This window comes from Rissa tridactyla, chromosome Z (assembly GCF_028500815.1).
Source record: "Rissa tridactyla isolate bRisTri1 chromosome Z, bRisTri1.patW.cur.20221130, whole genome shotgun sequence".
In the NCBI taxonomy this organism is placed as follows: Eukaryota; Metazoa; Chordata; class Aves; order Charadriiformes; family Laridae; genus Rissa; species Rissa tridactyla.
In genome coordinates, this window is record NC_071497.1 from 12,620,662 (window position 1) to 12,639,467 (window position 18,806).

Sequence of the window (18,806 nt, forward strand, 5' to 3'; positions counted from 1 at the left end):
AGGGATGAGGGCATGAGCACACTAGGTCACTGTTTCCTGAATTGGCACCATCATCTCCCCTGCTTGTGAGTGCATGACCCTTTGGCCAAGAACTAAAAAAGCCTCAGTTCGCTGCAGGACCCCCATGTGCTGGGTACTTTACGCCCCCAGAGGGATGTCCCTACCTGGACATCTGAGATAAAATATGTGATGTGGGAAGGGGAAAAGAGCCACAAGTACAAGTAATGCCAAGAACCAGGCTTCTGCAGATGCCACAGGAGCACAACTTCACCCTTCACTTCTTCAGGCATGGGCTGGGAACCCTCCTTCTCCTCCTCTTCTTCCTCCTCCTCCTCCAAAATGAGTGGTCAGCACTGCCAAGCTTGGGGTCCAGCAGCCCACAGGGCATTGCTGACACCAGTGGGTCAGTGCAAGCCTGTGCTGGCCAGACCTGGACCATTCCTGAGCCCTTTGACAGACCCTCTCCTCCTTCTGCTCCTGCTCCTGTCCCAGGTTGAGCCGCCCTTGTCCCACCACTGTTTCCACTGACACTGCTGGGGGGACCAAGGCCACAGACAGGAGTGGGTGTATCTCTGAACAACAGGAGAAAGGACAGATGATCTGAAGACTGAACAACAGCTCACCCCCAAGCATGCTTATGCAAAGGTGTAGGAATGAAGTTTCAAAAATAAAAGAAAGGTCGGTTATCTTTTTCAAATCCTTTACCCAGTCCAGCTCCGGAAACTCTGTTTTCCTGATGTCCCCTCTTAAGAAATGCCATAGGGGAAGCCGGCTTGCCTGCAGCATATTGCATTAGCTGTAAGGACTTGTACATGATATTGGCATCTCCCCTGACAGAAGAATTTCTAAACAAAATAATTGTCACTTGCTAGCATCTAGCTGTGGCTTAAAATCAGACCTCACTGTGAGCAAGCAGGAGAGGGGTCTGGAAGGCAAGAGCAGCTGGACTAGCTCAAACCAGGCACATTTTTGAGTAACTCCCTTGAACTAAGGAGTGTTTACATATTTTGAAAAAGCAGGATTGCAAAGAGACACTTGAGAACAAGAAGAATGTACAAACTTCAAAATCTGTGGCAGAACAAGCATTAAAATATCCAGATATCATGAACCTTGGAAAAACAGAGAAGTGAAAAAAAATAACCTATGTCAGTTCTTGAAGCATCCTTCAATCTTTCAGTGGTAAAACACCATTTATATAAAAACAGTTTAATTTTGTACTGAGTGTGGGTGGGAAATGGGAAGGCTTCTCCTTGTTTCAGTTGGCCTTTTGAGCTCTTAATAAATGAAATACACCTAAAACAACAAAGTCTTCCATCAGACAAAAAAAAAAAAAAAAAGTAATGCCATGGAAAGGGCATTATTTTTTCCAAGAGAAAAAAAACCTCACAACCCAAAATCCTTTCCTGAACTTGCCAGAAAGCCTTTGAAAGGATCATAAACCAAATCCTGCACAGGAGATAGGGGGTTCTCTCCCATCTTGTCCCTCCCTCCCCTCAACTTTTCACTTCTCTGTTCTCTATGTATTGTATTTATCTCCCATCTCATCCTCCAGGGAACTGCAAGGAAACTATATCTGTGGTGGAAAGCACCTGGTGTTCACCTTGCAGCTTGATTCTGAGACGGTTTAGGCTACCTGGAGGAGATACACAGAAAAGTGACACAAATGACGAACTGGAAGGGCTCTTTGGAGTGGCGACAAGAAATTCCTGCAAGAGGTTGAGCGTGCAATGACTGGAGGAGGGAGCAGCAGATCCATAACCACGTGAAGGCTAAACAGTTACGAAGAGGCAGGCTTTAGACAGAAGTGGAAGAGGTTGATTCACATGTGCTCCTGCTGGGACCAGCTGATCAGCAGCACTCCTCTCCGCCCAGCCACACCTGGCCTGATGGGCCAGATCTCAAAAGGCACAAAGCAGGATGGTGGAGTTGGCCCATACGATGCTGGGGGAGTGTGCTGAGGGCTCTGGGCATCATCATCCCAAGCGTGCTGTCTCTCCGAGCTCCTGCTCTGCGTGCTGCCTGCTGCGCGCTGAGGCTGCGTCCCGCGTCCCTGCGAGTGTTGTGTATTTAGTATTAACAGACTGCCATATAAACACTGCTGACTTTGCCAGCAAATGGTGATCCAGGGCTTAAAACAAAAAATCCCAGAGGCATTGCAGTGCGTTTTCATGAGGTGTGATTTATTTAGCAATTGTGTATTTTGGCTTTCTGCTCGTTACGTCCAGCAATCAAGCTCTATGGGGCTGCTTTACATTACACGTGCCATGTCATGGAAAGCCCAGCACCAGGGCATTAGTCATGAATCACCAGGGTTTTGGGAGAGTAAAAAATTGAATCCTTCCCTTTTTATATTTTTGTACTTAATAATGCCCCAAGTGATTAGTACTGCAATTTTACCTTAGGAATGCTAACTTTATTTTCTGTTATTTTGCTGAAGCAGACACTTGGGTTTTTTAAAGCATACAAGTCATTAGCTTCTCTAACAAAAGGTAGGGGATTAATCAACCCTTTATCTAAGAACTCTAAGACCTCTTTTCTTCAAAATGTAAAATAGGAATTAGAATAAAAACAAAGTCTTAAACCAGCTATGCTCAAACAGCATTGAAATACTTTTTTTTCAGTTCTTCCTCCTTCCTCTGGCATTGCAAATTTGTGTGTGGACACATTCATTTCTACATATAAGCCAACGAGCTTTGCTTTAGTGAACATATGACCTTCCATGGTTAAATCAAAAGTAGGGACACATTTTGTGACAAAAATGTCCATGTACATCAAAAAGGGAAAGGAAGAGGAAGAAGAAGGGGGAAGGTAAAAGGGAGAAAGGAGAGGGAGAAAGAAGAGTGAGAGGGAAAAGAAGCAGCAGGTTTGTTTTCTCTGTGCAGTAAAATTTTTCTACATAGGAACAAGAAAAGGCCTGAGGTTAAAAGGTGCAAATGTGAACTTGAAAGGAAGGAGGGCGGGCAGGCAGGGGTCAGGAACAGGACTGATTATTAAGTGATTTACTTGAAATAACCTGCCCCTTTATTGTCGCTGTGTTTCAGGCCTACGCTATCATCTCCTGGAACAGACCAGCTCGTGCCTCCACGCAGACACGCTTTTTGAATAATTCCCCTCCACACCCAAAATACCAGCTCTCCCGACGAAGGCTATTTCTTGCACACTCCATATCACACATGCTAAATACTTTATTGTACTAGATACAACCTCCAAACATTTACAGTAAGTGCACTTAATAGCAAAATTGTTTTCCAAACCTCATTGGCTCTCTCCATACTTGTGAGTTATAAACATGGTTTCGTTTAAACAGGAAAACAAATGAACAGATTCCTGAGTCTCCCACATACACTTCTGGTTATCAGAAGTTTATCACAGGCAAACAGGAACATTTCATGAAGGCTCTTGTTAAAATGCTGGCAGCTTATCAGTGGGTTGGATTTCCATATACCACAGAATACAGCAGCATAGCTTAATATCCTTTTTTGTTTGTTTGTTTTTGTATTTTTTTTTTTTATATCAACCTCTTTTTTTCTCTTTGATAGTCTTAGAAAACTGGAGCTGGGTGAATAACTTATTGGAAAACCCTCTAAGAGAAGAAAATAGGAGGAAAGAAAAGGGCAGCTTTTCTTGAGGAGGCATGGCTGGGCAGGTGTGAGAGTTAATATTCTTTAAGCTATCTACCTATTGTTAGGTAGCCCAATCAATCAAACAGTAAAGCCTGGGCAATTCGGCTGAACAATTGAGATTGCAGTTGCAAAGCCCCTCCACACAGACGTCAGCGTATAGCACAGGCCGATTGCTAATGGCAAGAACTGATCAGAAAGGACATGATAGGTAGACTCTACCTGTCTACATGATGGGTAGAACAACTGCAAATTGCTCCACAGGAAAGCCCTAAAGAGGACCAGAAAGGAAAAGCCTATATCTGGGTTATGTTACTTCTGCAGCAGGTAGAAAAAAGTGACTCCGCCAAGGCTGACCTCTGCCAGCTCCTCCTGTCTCATGGTCAGGAGAGACCCAAAGGAATGACAGGTACAACAGGGACAGGGTCATGCATGGGGTGGGGATAATGCCCTGGAGAAACACCTTTGCCAGCTCTGCTTTGCATCACCCTGATTCACAGTGATTGAACGACAGACTACGGATGTTTGCCTCAAAGCCTCTCCAGCTGGTGGTGTCCTCTTTAATCCCACCTGGTGGGCTTCCATTTCTTGTACAGAAAAAGCTGCACGGTTTTAGTCTGCGGACACCTACTGCAGTGAGAACAGAGCTGGTGGTGGCAGTGTCACAGAGAGGAACCCCAGCTGTCTTTACAGTAGTTAAGCCTGGTATCCGGTAGGATACTTCTGGGGCAACGCAGAGGTCAGAATAAAGTTCAAAACCTGCTTCAGAAGCAGAGCCCACTTGAGTTTCCCGCGACAGATTGCTCCTGGGACCCAGACTGGCCACGGCCAACCCCCTTGACCACCACAGAGGTATAGACTAAAAGACACGGTCCTCGGAGTGACCTGAAAAGTTTCACCTCAGTGCAATGCTGTATCGAGAGGAATTTATGCTGACACTGAAAAGTTACTTTGGAGGGGATGCAGAACTAAGATACTCAACATAAAAATATGTCCTTTCCTCTTTGACACCCAAGTTACCGAGGCTTAGTTTGCACCATGAACATAGCACGTCCTTTCTTTTTCACCACGTGACCTACGCCAAGCCTTTGCTGCCAGCTTGTTTAAGTCACAGCTGTGACTAGCCAGGAAAGACAGAGTTAAAAAAAACAACAGTGGATCTTGAGGCAACTACTTAAAAAACACAGTTACTGGTGCACTATGGACAGACAGGTGTGCTTGTTTCTGGGAATCACTGAAAAAGCTAATTGGTCTGCCCTTTCTCCGTGTGCCAGCTCTCTGCCCAGCTTAGGGCATCCCAGTTAGCAGCCAGCCTGAAGCTAGCAAGAGATCTCAGAGAACATGGAGCAAAAAAGAGCTTGACAAGAAATGCAAAGTGTATCAAACACAGAATAGATTTCCAACTTTTCACGTAGGTGCTGTGATTAACAGCTCTGTGGACCAGTGGGTCACCCAGATTCTCTAAATGGGATAGCAATAGGGAGTTCGAACTTTACTTTGTAATTCTTCACTCAAAAGCAATCTTTTCAATTAGTTTTCAGACTTTTGCTCCACTGAAAACACGAAGTAGGAAAAAAACACATTTTCTTTGACCCGCAAATGATTTCATCAACTGTACTTCTTTTAATACACAACTCCCCACCGCTACAGTTGCTGAAACAAACACCATTACATTTTAACTTCAAGAGGATTTACTTGGACCACAGGCAGCCAGCGACAGAAGAATTTTAATGACTGTGGGAGGATCGTTGGTATTTTAAGAAGTCTTCTAAAACCTTTTGAAGGATTTGAGATAAGTAAAAATAAGTGGAGCAATTTTTTTCCCCTAAGTACTTTGCACCATGTTCTCACATAGCAGAAGTGAGTTCTACAACTGCACAATGAATCTGGAAAATCTGAACAGAGAAGTAAAAGTTAAAAAAAAATCTGAGACGAAACCAAGTGGCAAGGGAACCACTCTAAAAAAGAGAGCAAATGAATCCTTCTATTCCAAGCTCTTGTTTTTATTCTCTTTGCTCACAGCAGCTTTAATTTCATTAGCTTGCAAAGAAACACTCAATCCACAGATCAGATTTCTCAAGGATATAGGGAGATCATGTCAACCAAACAAAGCACTAATTAAGGTTTTAAACAGCAGCCACACGCTCTGTGAGTTCCTCTAGTGGAATCGTACAAGCAACGCTTGCATCCTGTTGCCTTTGATCCAAAGCCCTGCATTTCACCTTTTAGAAGAAAAAGCCACCTGCTGCCAGAAGTGCTCCCAGATTAACCTACCCCACGACTGAAATGTAACTGCTGTTCAGAGTTCTAAAGGTCCAGCTTCCTGAAGTGCCTCCCTGGAGAAGGGCTGGTCAACGTACTTGGGCAGCAACCGCCAGCTGTCGCAATTACAATGAGAAAAGAAAAGCCTCCTTGGGCATCCGCCTTCACAAGGGGCCTCTGGACCCACCCGCCTCTCACGAACGATTGCACCCCTGGTTTAAAATTATTCACCCACGGCAGCTTCTCCAAAACCACAATACTTTCAGCACGCTAAGCTGGGGTGAATGATTGGCTGCTATTTCTTAACATCATCCTCCCACCCCTGTGCAGGAGAGATTCAATAAAGAGCATACAAACAGAGTAAAAAGGACACTTGCAAAGGGCAACTGCCCCCACCCCCGGCTTCACCCCCCAAATAAAGTGTCTATGATATCCTTTTGTGGGGAAGTTGGGGAAGGGAAAAAGTGCCCTCCCTGGATCTAGGCAAGAAAGCAACTCCAAGCACCCTTGAGAAAAGGAAATTGTTTTTCAGTCAGATGTCCCCTCTTTTTGGAGGCACTCTTACCTTCTTCATTCTTCTGCTTACCTGCACTAGCTCAAACATCAAGCAGGCACTAAGAAAAAATGATGAGCGGCTTAGAAAGCAGATGCTTTTCCATGAAAAAGTTCATACAGTCTGTTCTTCTCCTTCTCAGTACAGTTACGTGGATAAAAACCAAGCCAACATTTACATTCACTTGCTCTCAAGTACAGTCAGAAAAAAAGAGCTGTTTTCTCCAAAGCAAGTGTGACATTCAGTACCTTGGTCAACTGGCAGATAATGCTGCGTTTATCCCCCTGCCCACTCCACATCTTCCACAGTGTCCACACAAATTTGGCTTGACAGTACAGGTTAATTTCAGTTTTACTGAAAGCAGTGGCACTTTACTCAGTGGAGACACATTTTGCTCGCTTCCTGCTTTTCCCTCCCTCAGCAAGGCACTGCCTTTTCCAAGCAGTTTTATGCTTGGAAGCATAAAATCCAAGCATCTCTTCCAAGCGAGAGATGCTAAAAACTCTGCCTTTTGCTGGGCTAACCCTCTCCCCTCCATTTCTTCCCTGCCCAAATGGGAGAATATTGTCCCTTATGTTACATTCCAGAATGTTACATTGACAGATACACTTCCGATTTTTTGTTTGTTTGTTTGTTTTTTCCCATTATAGAGGCAAATTACAACGAGGAAAACAGCCCCAGGAATTTACTGTTGATACATTTTACATTATTAGGAGAACACACAGCTTCTCAGAGGAAGGTCCCAAGTTTTTTATCAGCAAGGTCCCATCTTTGCTCACATTTACACCTGTCAAGGAGTTTTGATTAATGTCACTGATTCTCGGTGACTGAGACTCACATGAGTGCCATTTCTCTTCGGAACAGCCATATAAGAAAAAATCCATCTATTACCTTAGCTATTCATAACAATCTGCAAGCGTGGCTATTATATGTAGCACAGTCCAGTCATCTGCAACAGACTACTATATATGTTGTCTCAACTTTACAAAATGAAGTTGTACCTTGGCTTTTAGTAGCCCACTGCTTTTCAAATGAAGGGTACATCATACTCCCCAAGATACCCTACAAATATTTCTCAGTGCAAAAATGCAGAGGGTGTTTTGTTTCCAATTACAAGAAAGGTTCCACAAAAATGTATATTTTTTTCATGTTAAAAATCCCTTTGCTTTCTGCCATGAACAAGAAAAGCATTCCAATGCCATAAATACTTTTTTTTTTTTTTTTTTAAATCTACCAACTTGACTGTAGCCCTTTAAGAGCCTTAGGGATGTGTCCTACTTTAAGAACTTGTCCATGAAAAACTTGGGACCCCTCACATGTTACACATTTCATACCGCACTTCAAAGAAGAACGTTAAATACCTTGTGACTAGAGTACTGTTTATTTCATAATCTAAACAAACACTGGAATACAGTCTATGCTTTTCTACTTTCCTGTAGACATTACAACGAGCTTTTTTTTTTTTCATAATTAAAACAATCTGCATACACACAGAACATGCATGCTTTCTAACACCAGTAATGAAGGTAAGAAGAGCCAGTTTCCATCATCTTCCTGATGCCTGTATTAGAAAAAAAAAAACTTTTGTTTTTACTGTAGTTATGGCAGTGTGGCTAAGGATATGAAGACTAGAGCACTGTTTTACTCCCTGCACAGAAAATGTTCATCACAAGCATGCTGATGGTGATAAATATTACATGTCTATTAAATGATAGGCATACTTTTATCCCCTTTACTCCCTTTTTAAAAAGACTAAGTGGCTACATGTAAATGCAGTGAAGCAGGTATAAGCTTAATTAATCAGAGTTGATTCAGACTGGCACCAAGATGCAGCGAAGTCCGACGAAGTCTCAGAGAGGCTTTCCATGGGCTACCAACGACCTCCGCCACAAGGCATCTGCCTTCTACTTTTTGAAAGTAGAAATCAAAGGCCTTGCAGCACAGCCAGTCCTGCGGAGGGGTTGGACCGCGCCGGTATGTCGGGCTCCCTGCAAAAGAAGCACTTGTAGTCCATTAGTGTTTGAGAAAACCTTGTGAGTGGGTTACCTTCCCCGGGGCTGAGCACCCACCCCGCTCCGCGGCACAGCCTGCCGCTCTTCGTCGGCCGCACGGCTGGCTGCGATTTTACACCACCGAGTGGTCGTTACTGTGGACGCCAGCCAAGATGGTGTGGTTGAGCGAGGATGCCGACCGGTCCGAGCCTTCGGTGGGGCCGTTGGCGCTCTCGCTGCGCTGGCAGCAGAGGATCTGCTTGAAGGTTGCGCTCATCTCCTTGTCCCGGTAGGAGTAGATGATGGGGTTCATGGCGGAGTTGAACTCCGCCAGGAGCAGGAAGAATTTTTCATAGGCCAGGACGTTGCACTGGGGACAGCAAACATCGAGGAGCAGCAAGACTAATCCTGGGGTCCAGCAGATTATGAAAGCACCTAGGAAGAGAAAGAGCAGACAAAACACCACAAAACACACAAATATACTAATGTACTGTTATTCATCAAGACCCTATGAGAACCATCCAACTGAAAGCGGCAATGGTTAATTTTCTCTTTCAAGAGTATCTTTCCCACACTATTTCTTCACTGACCTGATGAGAGCGCCGCCCTTCAGAGATCTGTAAATGGTCATGGGCAGAACATCAAAAGAGCAAGGCATCCCCCCCCGCAACCCCTCGCCATCTGAAACGTTCTCTGCTTGGCAAATACATTTGCATTTGAAGTTGATAATGAGGAACATTTTTTCTCTTCAGCTAGAGACCTCTGACTAATCAATCTCTTGATCAGGAGAAACAATGCTGCAATTTACTTCTCAAACTAATAACAACAAAGAAAACCTTTTTGTGAGTGCTGTGACTGAAGCATCAGTAATAGAAAAAGAGTGGTGCAGGCAGCAATTCTCAAGAAAAAGAAAGCCTGGGTCTTGTTAATCCATTTCAGCCCCATTATGTAATGGAAAGTCCTAAACACATGTCCTTCTTGCACTGAAATGTCATCCTTCAACAGATCTACTTCTTTTCTTAGGGCTCTATTCAACAGAAATTCAGAGGCTCCTCAGGCTTCAATAGTGTAAATGCCAAAGAGCCTTCCCCTGATTAAAATGCTTCCCCCTCCTTTCTCTGCTTTGCAAAGCTCTGAGGGGGATAAAGCCTGGAACAAAATTTGGAGTTCAATGCAGAAATGGAATCAAACGCCTTGCACTTTATCGGGGGTACCGAGTTAAACGAAGATGCTAACTCCTCGCAACGCTAAAGATGTTTTAAATGTAAGCAGCACTGGGGAAGCCCTTACATACCAATTGTGTCAGAACGAGGATGGTGATCCTGAGATTTTCCAGGCTGACATACTTGGCTGAGGTGGAAACCAAGGTCTTATCATCAGCAGGCAGGCTTAGCGCAGGCAGCAGCAATAAGGGCTTCCCAGCGCTACCCAGTGATTGCTGTTTTCAAACAGGTTCTCCTGTCCCTATGCTATTTATTTGTTAACATACTGCCTCCATTTTTTTTATTATTTTTTTTTTGTGCAGTGATGCTCTGTGCAGTTCTAGCAGCTGACTACAGTCAGTCTCCGCAGCACGCAGCCTTTTTGCCGTGCCTGCCAAGAAGGTGCCAGTTATTTCTAGCTTGGGCTGTGGCGGCTGTAAGCTGTGCAGACACCTTTCTGTTTGGATACCAAACCCACCTAGATCAAACAGAAGAACATTTTCCAAAGGACTCTGCAAACACGCAGGGTGTGCCAGGCTACAGGCATTCGTTGCCAACCAGGCAACCACACAAAGGCTTCCTACATACCAAAAAGCATCCCTAAACTGAGCTTGCTCGCGACTGATGGTGCCACAGTGCCACTCAATCCCTATTGCATTGTTGACCAACAAAGCTCGCAAAGCGAAAGAAGCCGGAAAGCGCACTGCCAGCTCCCAGGACAAAGTGCCAACGACTTCGGCCAAATGACTTTGTTAGAGGCTGACAGCTGCTTTACAGAATACGGATGAAACTCTCCCACGCCGAGGTGGCATCAAACGTATGAATCCACTTCATAGCTTTTGTCTGCAGCTCTTTCATATTCCAGCAGTCCTAGAAAAGAGCACTTTAAAGCCATGCAAAGGACTTTGGCCTTTTGTCCCTTCCTTGTACCTGTTCCCAGAAAAGTAGAAAACTGCATCTCTTTATTTGCAGGATTGTCCGGGTAAATACAGAGGCTGCCCTTTGCACAGAGCAGCTCTGCTGAGCTGATTCCTGCAGAAACCAAGACAATCTTTCAAATTCAACCACTCACTGCTGAAACTGTGAGTGTTGTGTTCAGCCTCCTGGCTAGTGAGGCAGCGGTGGACTTTGTTCTAGCTTGAACATATATTTTCTTCATTACAGGCTGCCTCGGGAGAACAACATCAGAGATGGGAACACTGCAAGTTATGGGATCTACAGTCAAGGACAAAAGACAATGACAGCATCCTCACCAGGCCTGTAGCAGAAAAAGTCCAATGTGGGAACAATGGAGCTGACAGGAAAGCTCTCCTAGCGTTGTTCAAAGTTGCAATTGAAAGCTTCCAATTTTCCAACAATTTTTTTTTGTTGTTCTGTTTTTTTAAGTCCCTTGTTGAGAAACTAAATATGTCAAACAGAACATTCCCTTGCTATCACTTTTATGTATGTTAAAACCAGCAACAAGAAGAAGCAGTATGGTAAGGCAGGTAGGTGTTTGCCCCTGAGAAAGCCCCAGAATTCCACATGCAGCCCATGGCACTGAACACTGGTCTCAGGTGGAGTTTTTGAGCCTCTCTGGGCTCCTCAGCTTCTCGGATAGGTCCAACAACCCACATACTGAGGCTTGACATGGCTGCACTCAAGAAAAAGTGGACTACAGTTGAGCAAGCAACTAAATGCTCTGTGCAGCTCATGCTACACTGAAAAAAAGGTAAAAACAAAGGGTCGCCTTCCCACCCAGCTCTGGAAGAAAATGGAAGTCATTATTCTGCAAGTTGCCACCCTGCTGCTCACACCAGGCCTGGAGCTGGGTCAATGATGCGAGGTGTCGAGAGGAGAAGGAACCCATGCTCCCCAGCTCCAGACCCACTTGGGTAAGGTGGGCTTTCTGCTGCCCTGACCCCCAGACACAGAGTCTCCAGGCTGACTTTCCAGCCCCTGGCCTCCATGCAGCAGTGGTGGCAGCAGAGGAGCACACAGCATCCAGGGCCCCACCTTTGCGCAAGCAGGGCTAGCCTCAAGCTTCCGAACCCACGGCTCATTTGTGATTGGGAAGTAAAAGCCATTGAAGCCAGCCCCATTCAGTCTAGTGGGTTTTGTTTTACTTTAGCCCCTGGGATTTTCCTAGCAAAACTTCCCACCATGCTAATGGCTCCTGTGGCTTATTAAGTTAAGTGCTTGCAAATGGTGACACAAACAATGCCTCGGGTTTTCTCACTTGTTATTTAACTGTCAGTACCCTGGAAAATACTGGGAAGCATCACTCACCGTAAAGGCATGTTTGAGTTAGGTACAATGCAAAGAACATAAAAATGTCAGGCTCCTATTACTTTAGATTTAGGAAACATCATCTGTTAAACATGGAATTCTTTCCCTGGAAAGAAAAAAAAGCTTGAAATTTATTTTTTCTACTTCTTACTGGGAATATTTGTCAAAGTAATGTGATACTAGGCTAAAAGTGAGGTTAAATTCTTCTCTTTCCAGAAATCTGCTGTGCATAGATTTCACCAAGAACAAAGATCTAAAAATATCACATCTAACAATACAATGAGATCCAAAAGCTTCCTGCTGCCATACACAGAAAAGCCTTAAGCACACACCAAAATCTTGATCTATTTTTCTGCTCAGGAACAGAACCGAGAGCAGACCAAAGCACAGTGTGAGTAATTTCCAGGTGCATCTTAACATTTTCAAAACTCGGTCAAAGCTGTGTTACAACGACATGCAAGGCAAATCTGTTGCATTCAGCGAATCAAATCTGCTCATCTTCGTGGACATGCCATTGCCATGCCACGGCAGCGGGAAAGCCCAACACACATGAATAAAATCACTGACAGTATGTCCTTGGGTGGCTGAAGAGCACGGTTGCCTGGACAGACAGCACCTTGGGGTGACACCTCCAGCCCTGGCACTCCTTAGAGGCGCTGGCACCACATGAAGTTGACCGAGCTGTTCCATTGCAGCAGGAGGAACATCCCTATGGTGCATGGCCAAAGTCTGCCCTGCAGGTCTGGCAAGAGAGGGCTGGGTGAGGAAGAAACGCCCATGAGGCTGAGGGGCGAATGGCTACCCATGAGACAGGTAAGCTTGTGGGAACTGGAGAAATGGCACTGCATCTTTTAAAAATATTTAAGGAGACAAGAGGGGAAGGGTCCCTATTGACTAAGAAGCATGTTTTGCAGCAGGAAATCTAAGGTACAACAAAGTAGTCATGACATTAATCTCATTTTCTGTTGCTGCGCGATACCGCGCACCCAGGGCTGAAACTCCAACTCCTCGTGCATAGTCTGTATTGCTGACATGTGGCAGAAGTCCACTGCAGGCTTTCCAATGACCACAATACGACTACACCACACGTCTTGAACCCTCGTCTGGTGGACCAGTGCTGATTATGTTGTCATGGTAGTTGCAGGCTTGGAAAGTTCTGGGTAAGCGTGGCACGGCCTCACAGCCAGATTGATTGCAAGAGAGTAAAAACTGTTGTGGGCAGTAGGCATATGAAACCAGCCATGATAAATCACACAAAAATGTGGGACTAGAGACACAAAAGAGAAAACAACTCCAAAAACCATCAGCAGAAAAGAAACAAGCTACATGAGAGTAAACACTGACAAACTAGTCACTCATTACTTGCTCCTCTCAGGAATGTTTACAAAATCAACACAACAAACTGCAGACAGTACAGAAGATAAATCAGGAAAAAAGGATTTGCTAGAAACAGCCTCTTAAAACATAGAAGTATTAAGTTAAGGCTGTATTTGAGTGACAGATCACCTCTGTGCTACTGCACTCAGCATGCCCACTGGTTTAGTTTATCACAAAGCACTGACCATTTGGGATGACTTTTTGTCCTGCCGGTGGAGACTGTCTTAAATGCTTGAATTTACAAAAACTTGGTAAGGACCAAAGCAAGTAAGAGCCCTGCTTCTGAGACGCAGACATACCCGACAGGCTTGACATAATTAGTGGAAAAGAGGTTGAAGAGGGGGGAAAAACACTGTCAGTTTGTCTCGCAGAGCTTTCTTTTGTTTTTCAAAGGCGGACACTGCACAGATCCAAACCCTGGCTTGGAGAAGTGACTTCCAAAAGACCATCCCTCTACATGCACAGCAAGAGCATTTGGTCCAGCTTTATCCTAGGGCTGCAGATTAAATTGTTTTATTGCTGCTGCAGGTGGAAAGGGTGTCTTGTTTTAGCAGGACACCGATCAACTGCAGTGTACTTTTGTGTTAGGCTTTGCTCCGGGGAGGATGTAAGAAGTTCACAAACAACATGCTGGAGGCACACTGGCTCCCAGTCCCTGGGGACCACTCAGGGACAGCCTTGGCAGGGGGTGGCGCGGAGGAGCACCCCGAGGCTCACCTGTTGTCCCCCTCCCAGCAGCTCCCTGGGGCTGTGGTGTCCCCATGCCACCCTGGAGGTGGGCAGTGGGTCAAGGATGCAATTCAACCTCCAACGCCCAGCCCATACACCAAGGACCCACCCATGGCCACCTCCCAGTGACCAGACTGGATGGCTACATGTGAAACTTCCCAGGTTAACAGGCGAAGCATATCGTAAGCAGTACTTTTTTTTTTTTTCCCTTTTGTCTTTTGCCTTAGACAGTGTAAGTCTGTGTTTATTCCACGAATGTTTATCTTCCTCTAACTCACAACAGGAAAATAAAAGAAGTGCTTCTGCTCCTGACAAGTCACACACCGCCGTCCCTCAGAGGCTCCAGTGGGATGTGGCTCTTGTCAATGTACACCTATTCTGAAACACCCGTTTTCTTCTGCTTAACCGTATTGTGTCCCCTTTGTGTGCCCTCTTCCACCCGTCTTGGGTATTGATCCTGACTTTACTGTTTTCTGGCGTGGCCCCACACTCACCCTGCAAATTCCTCATACAGAGAAGTATGAGGAATACTCTTTTAGGGAGTGAGAAGAGATAAGGGGGAAAAAAGGTCTTACTTGCGGTTGCAGTTTTTTTAAGATTACAGAAACAGGATAAGGCACTACCATAACAAAGGCAGAAAACACTCACTCCAGCTGAACTGCAGGGACATTTTTGTGCTGCTGCTGTTGCCCACCTCCCCATGTCCACCCGCTGTCCCCTCCAAATCCCCTCCTGTTCTCAGAGTGGCACTTGTGACGGGTGGCTACACCACCTCTTCCATTGGGACAACGGTGACCGAGAGAGAAAAGGACACTGAGCATCACCGCCAGTTGCCAACAGGGAGAAGGGTCTTGCTGCACTTTATGCAGGCTGAAAGCAATGCTATGGGTAGGCAATTTGCTTTATTTAACAAAACCATAACCAAAAAGGGCTATAGAAATGCCTGGCATTTTCCACATCCTGATACAATCCCACCCTCAGCAGGGAAAGGCACTTGCTGTGCTAGCTGAGGAACAAGATCATCAGCTGCAACACAACTGCACTTCTTCATGCCCTAGCCATCTGTAAGCTGTATCAATAACCCTCCTTATCACACCGTGTATTATCTTGTGCATAGCATGACTAGAGATAAGTACTGCATGAAATAGTGCTTATTTGTAGCTATGTATTGTTTTTCCCAGATACAAATATTAGAGAATTAAATCTAAAATGAATGTTGAATTATTACATATGCAAAAGATCCATGAAAATAATTTATCATGCTGTAAACATACAGAGTGTAGGAGTAATTCTTCTAATTCTAGTCTGACATCATTTTCCCCAATTTTGCCACAACATTACTACAACATAGCTTACAGTTCTTGGTGGATGAAAACACAGTTGTTACTGTTTTTTTGCAGTAACTGCTGGAAATAGGCAGCATTGGGGTAAGGTTTGCTTCCACCCATGGAATTTTTATGTGAAATACAGAATGTGTCTACCACATATGGACCAGATTAACAAATGTAAAATAATCCTATGCTAAATCTGGCAAATTCTGCAGAACTTCAGATATTAAAAGCTTGCCTCTCCATCCACAGGCTCCAAAAGGCTCACGGAGGATGACAGGGAAAGATGGTCCTTGAAACATACAGGCAGGGGACAGCAGCACGCAGCATGCCAGTAAGAATGGTCTTGTTGAAAAGGTGCTATCAAAGCCTCTTCATTTATTTAAGGAATTTTGAATGAGTGAGAGATTCGTAGCACAATCCTCCTGCAGTTTTTGATTGAATGCAAAACGCTGCTTTCATAGAATCACAGAATGGTTTGGGTTGGAAGGTACTGTAAAGATCATCTAGTTCTAAGCCACCCTCCATGGGCAGGGACACCTCCCACTAGACCAGGCTGCCGAAAGCCCCATCCAGCCTGGCCTTGAACACCTCCAGGGATGGAGCATCCACAACTTCTCTGGGCAACCTGTTCCAGCGCCTTACCACTCTCATAGTGAAATATATCTTCCTGATATCTAATCTAAATCTACCTTCTTCAAGTTTGAAGCCATTACTCCTCATCCTCTCACTACATGTCCTTGTAAAAAGTCCCTCTCCAGATTTCTTGTGGGCCCCTTCAGATACTGGAAGGCCACTATAAGGTGTCCCCAGAGCTTTCTTTTCTCCAGGCTGAACGCCCCGGCTGTCTTAGCCTGTCTTCCTAGGAGAGGTGCTCCAGCCCTGTGATCATCTTCGTGCCCTTCCTCTGGACTTGCTCAAACAGGTGCATGTCCTTCTTGTGCTCAGGACTCCAAAGCTGGATGCAGTACTCCAGGTGGGGTCTCATGAGAGCGGAGTAGAGGGGCAGAATCACCTCCCTCGACCTGCTGGCCACGATTCCTTTGAGGCAGCCCAGGATGCTGTTGGCTTTCTGGGGTGTGAGCACACATTGCCGGCTCATGTTGAGCTTCCCATCAACCAACATCCCCAAGTCCTTCTTCTCCAGGCTGCTCTCAATCCATTCTCCACCCAGCCTGCATTGGTGTTGTCGGCAAACTTGCTGAGCGTGCACTCAATCCCACTGTCCATGTCGCCGACAAAGATGTTAAACAGCTCTGGTCCCACTACCAACCCCTGAGGAACGCCACTCGTCACTGGTTTCCACTTGGACATTGAGCCGTTGACCACAACTCTTTGAGTGTGACTGTCCAGCCGAATCCATCCATGGATGGATTTCATCAGGTCCCATGGACTTGCATGCCTTCAGGTTCCTTAGATGGTCTTGTACTTATCCTCACCTACAGTGGGCGGTTCTTCATTCTCACAGCCCCTGCCTTAGCCTTCTGTGACTTGGGTGGTGTGGTTAGAACCCTTGCTGCTGAAGACTGAGGCAAAAAAGTGGTTGAGTACCTCAGCCTTTTCCAAATCCTGGTTGACCAGGTCTCCTGTTTCTTTCTGGAGAGGGCCCACATCTTCCCTAGTCTTCCTTTTATCACTGACACACTTAGAGTTTTTCTTTTTGCCCTTGACACCCCTGGGCAGATTTAATTCTATTTGAGCTTTAGCTTGCCTAACCTGATCCCTGGCTGCTCGGGCAGTTTCTCTGTATTACTCACAGGCTGCCTGTCCTTGCTTCCACCCTCTAAGGGCTTCCTTTTTGTGTTTGAGTGTGTCCAGGAGCTCCTTGTTCATCCATGCATGCCTCCTGGTTTTTTTGCCTGACTTCTTCACTGTTGGGATGCACTGCTCCTGAGCTTGGAGGAGGTGATCCTTGAATACTAACCAGCTTCCTTGGGCCCCTCTCCCCTCCAGGGCTTTATCCCATGGTACCCTACCAAGCAGATTCTTGAAAAGGCCGAAGTCTGCTCTCCTGAAGTCCAGGGTGGTGAGCTTGCCGTGCATACCCTTCGCTGCCCTAAGGATTTTGAACTCTACCATTTCAGGATCACTGCAGCCAAGGCTGCCCTTGAGCTTCACATTCCCCACCAGCCCCTACTTGTTGGTAAGGACAAGGTCCAGCATAGTTCCCCTCCTCATTGTCTCCTCTACCACTTGGAGAGAAGGAAGTTGTCATCAATGCATTCCAAGAACTTCCTGGATTGCTTGTGCCCTGCGGTGTTGTCCCTCCAACAGATATTGGGGTGGCTGAAGTCCCCCATGAGGACCAGGGCCTGTGAATGTGAGGCTGCTCCTATCTGTCTATAGAGGGCATCATCTGCTCTGTCATCCTGGTCAGGTGGCCTGCAGCAGACCTCACTGTAATGTCACCTGTCTCTGCCCTCCCTTTAATCCTGACCCATAAGCTCTCCATCAGTCCTTATCCATCCCCAGGTGGAGCTCCATGCACTCCAGCTGTCACTGACATAGAGGGCAACACCCCCTCCTTGTTTCCCCTGCCTGTCCTTTCTAAAGAGCCTGTATCCTTCCATTCCAACACTCCAGTCATAGGAGCCATCCCACCACGTCTCCGTGATGCCAATGAGATCACAGCCCTGAACGTCTCTAACTCCTCTTGCTTGTTCCCCACGCTAGGTGCATTTGTGTAGAGGCACTTAAGTTGGGTCTCTGTTGAAAACGTCTTACTGGCTGGAGTGGCTGCAATTCCTTTGTGCTGCTCTCCAGGTGGCATTCCTTTGAGGTGTTTTAGCCCTGTTTCCCGTTAGCTCCTAACAGCTCAGGAGCCCCTGGCTCACCTCTGTAAGACTTTGAGTGTTCTGCAGTCTACCCAGCATATCTTGGAACAACAAGCTGAGGGTCCTTGCCAGCACCCCATCCCTCTAACCTTGTTGTGTTGTCCCTTGGCTTGTCACAGGCAAGCCTGAAAACGCCCCTCTACCCCACCAAGTCTCATTTAAAGCTTTCTCTGACATGTGTCTGGGAGACGTTGACACAATGGCCCCTTTAGTTTTCAAGCCAAACATTTCTTTGGTTGGACTGTGTGGAAAAGGAGGGAGGGCATACCTCCAGTAGTGTAAAATAGGAAATGAGAAAGAAAGAAATCTACACTCATATTCATGCAACAGTATCTTACATGTACTTCTCATAAGATGATTTGGAGAAAGAGAATCCAAGCATATAAGAGAAAATACATGACTAGGGGGCATACGGAGTGGTATGAGCTATCAGCTTGTCTTTCACAACACTGTAAGTGCCCCACCCTGGGGGACCCCCATTCTAGTCTCCCATTATCTCAACAGCTTTGAATGTGCAGGTGCTAGATAAAATCTTCACCTCAGCTTTTCCAAGTATCTGAACTCCACAAGAAAATTTGACTGGTTTGACAGATTTTTCAGTCTGCTGCACCCATGGTTTGTAAAGGGATTTTAAAATAAACT

General features: G+C 45.7%; 1 protein-coding gene across 4 annotated transcripts in view; it reads right to left on the bottom strand.

Annotated features, from left to right (window-relative positions):
• Positions 1-362: 362 nt before the first annotated feature.
• LPAR1 (lysophosphatidic acid receptor 1) overlaps positions 363-18,806 on the bottom strand; it is an 84,836-nt gene continuing 66,392 nt past the window's right edge. For all 4 annotated transcript variants that reach the window (XM_054185917.1, XM_054185915.1, XM_054185916.1 and 1 more), the window contains one exon: positions 363-8,861. In XM_054185917.1, the coding sequence (XP_054041892.1) occupies positions 8,560-8,861 (302 nt within the window). In that variant the 3' untranslated portion in view covers positions 363-8,559. The remainder of the gene's footprint in view (positions 8,862-18,806) is intronic.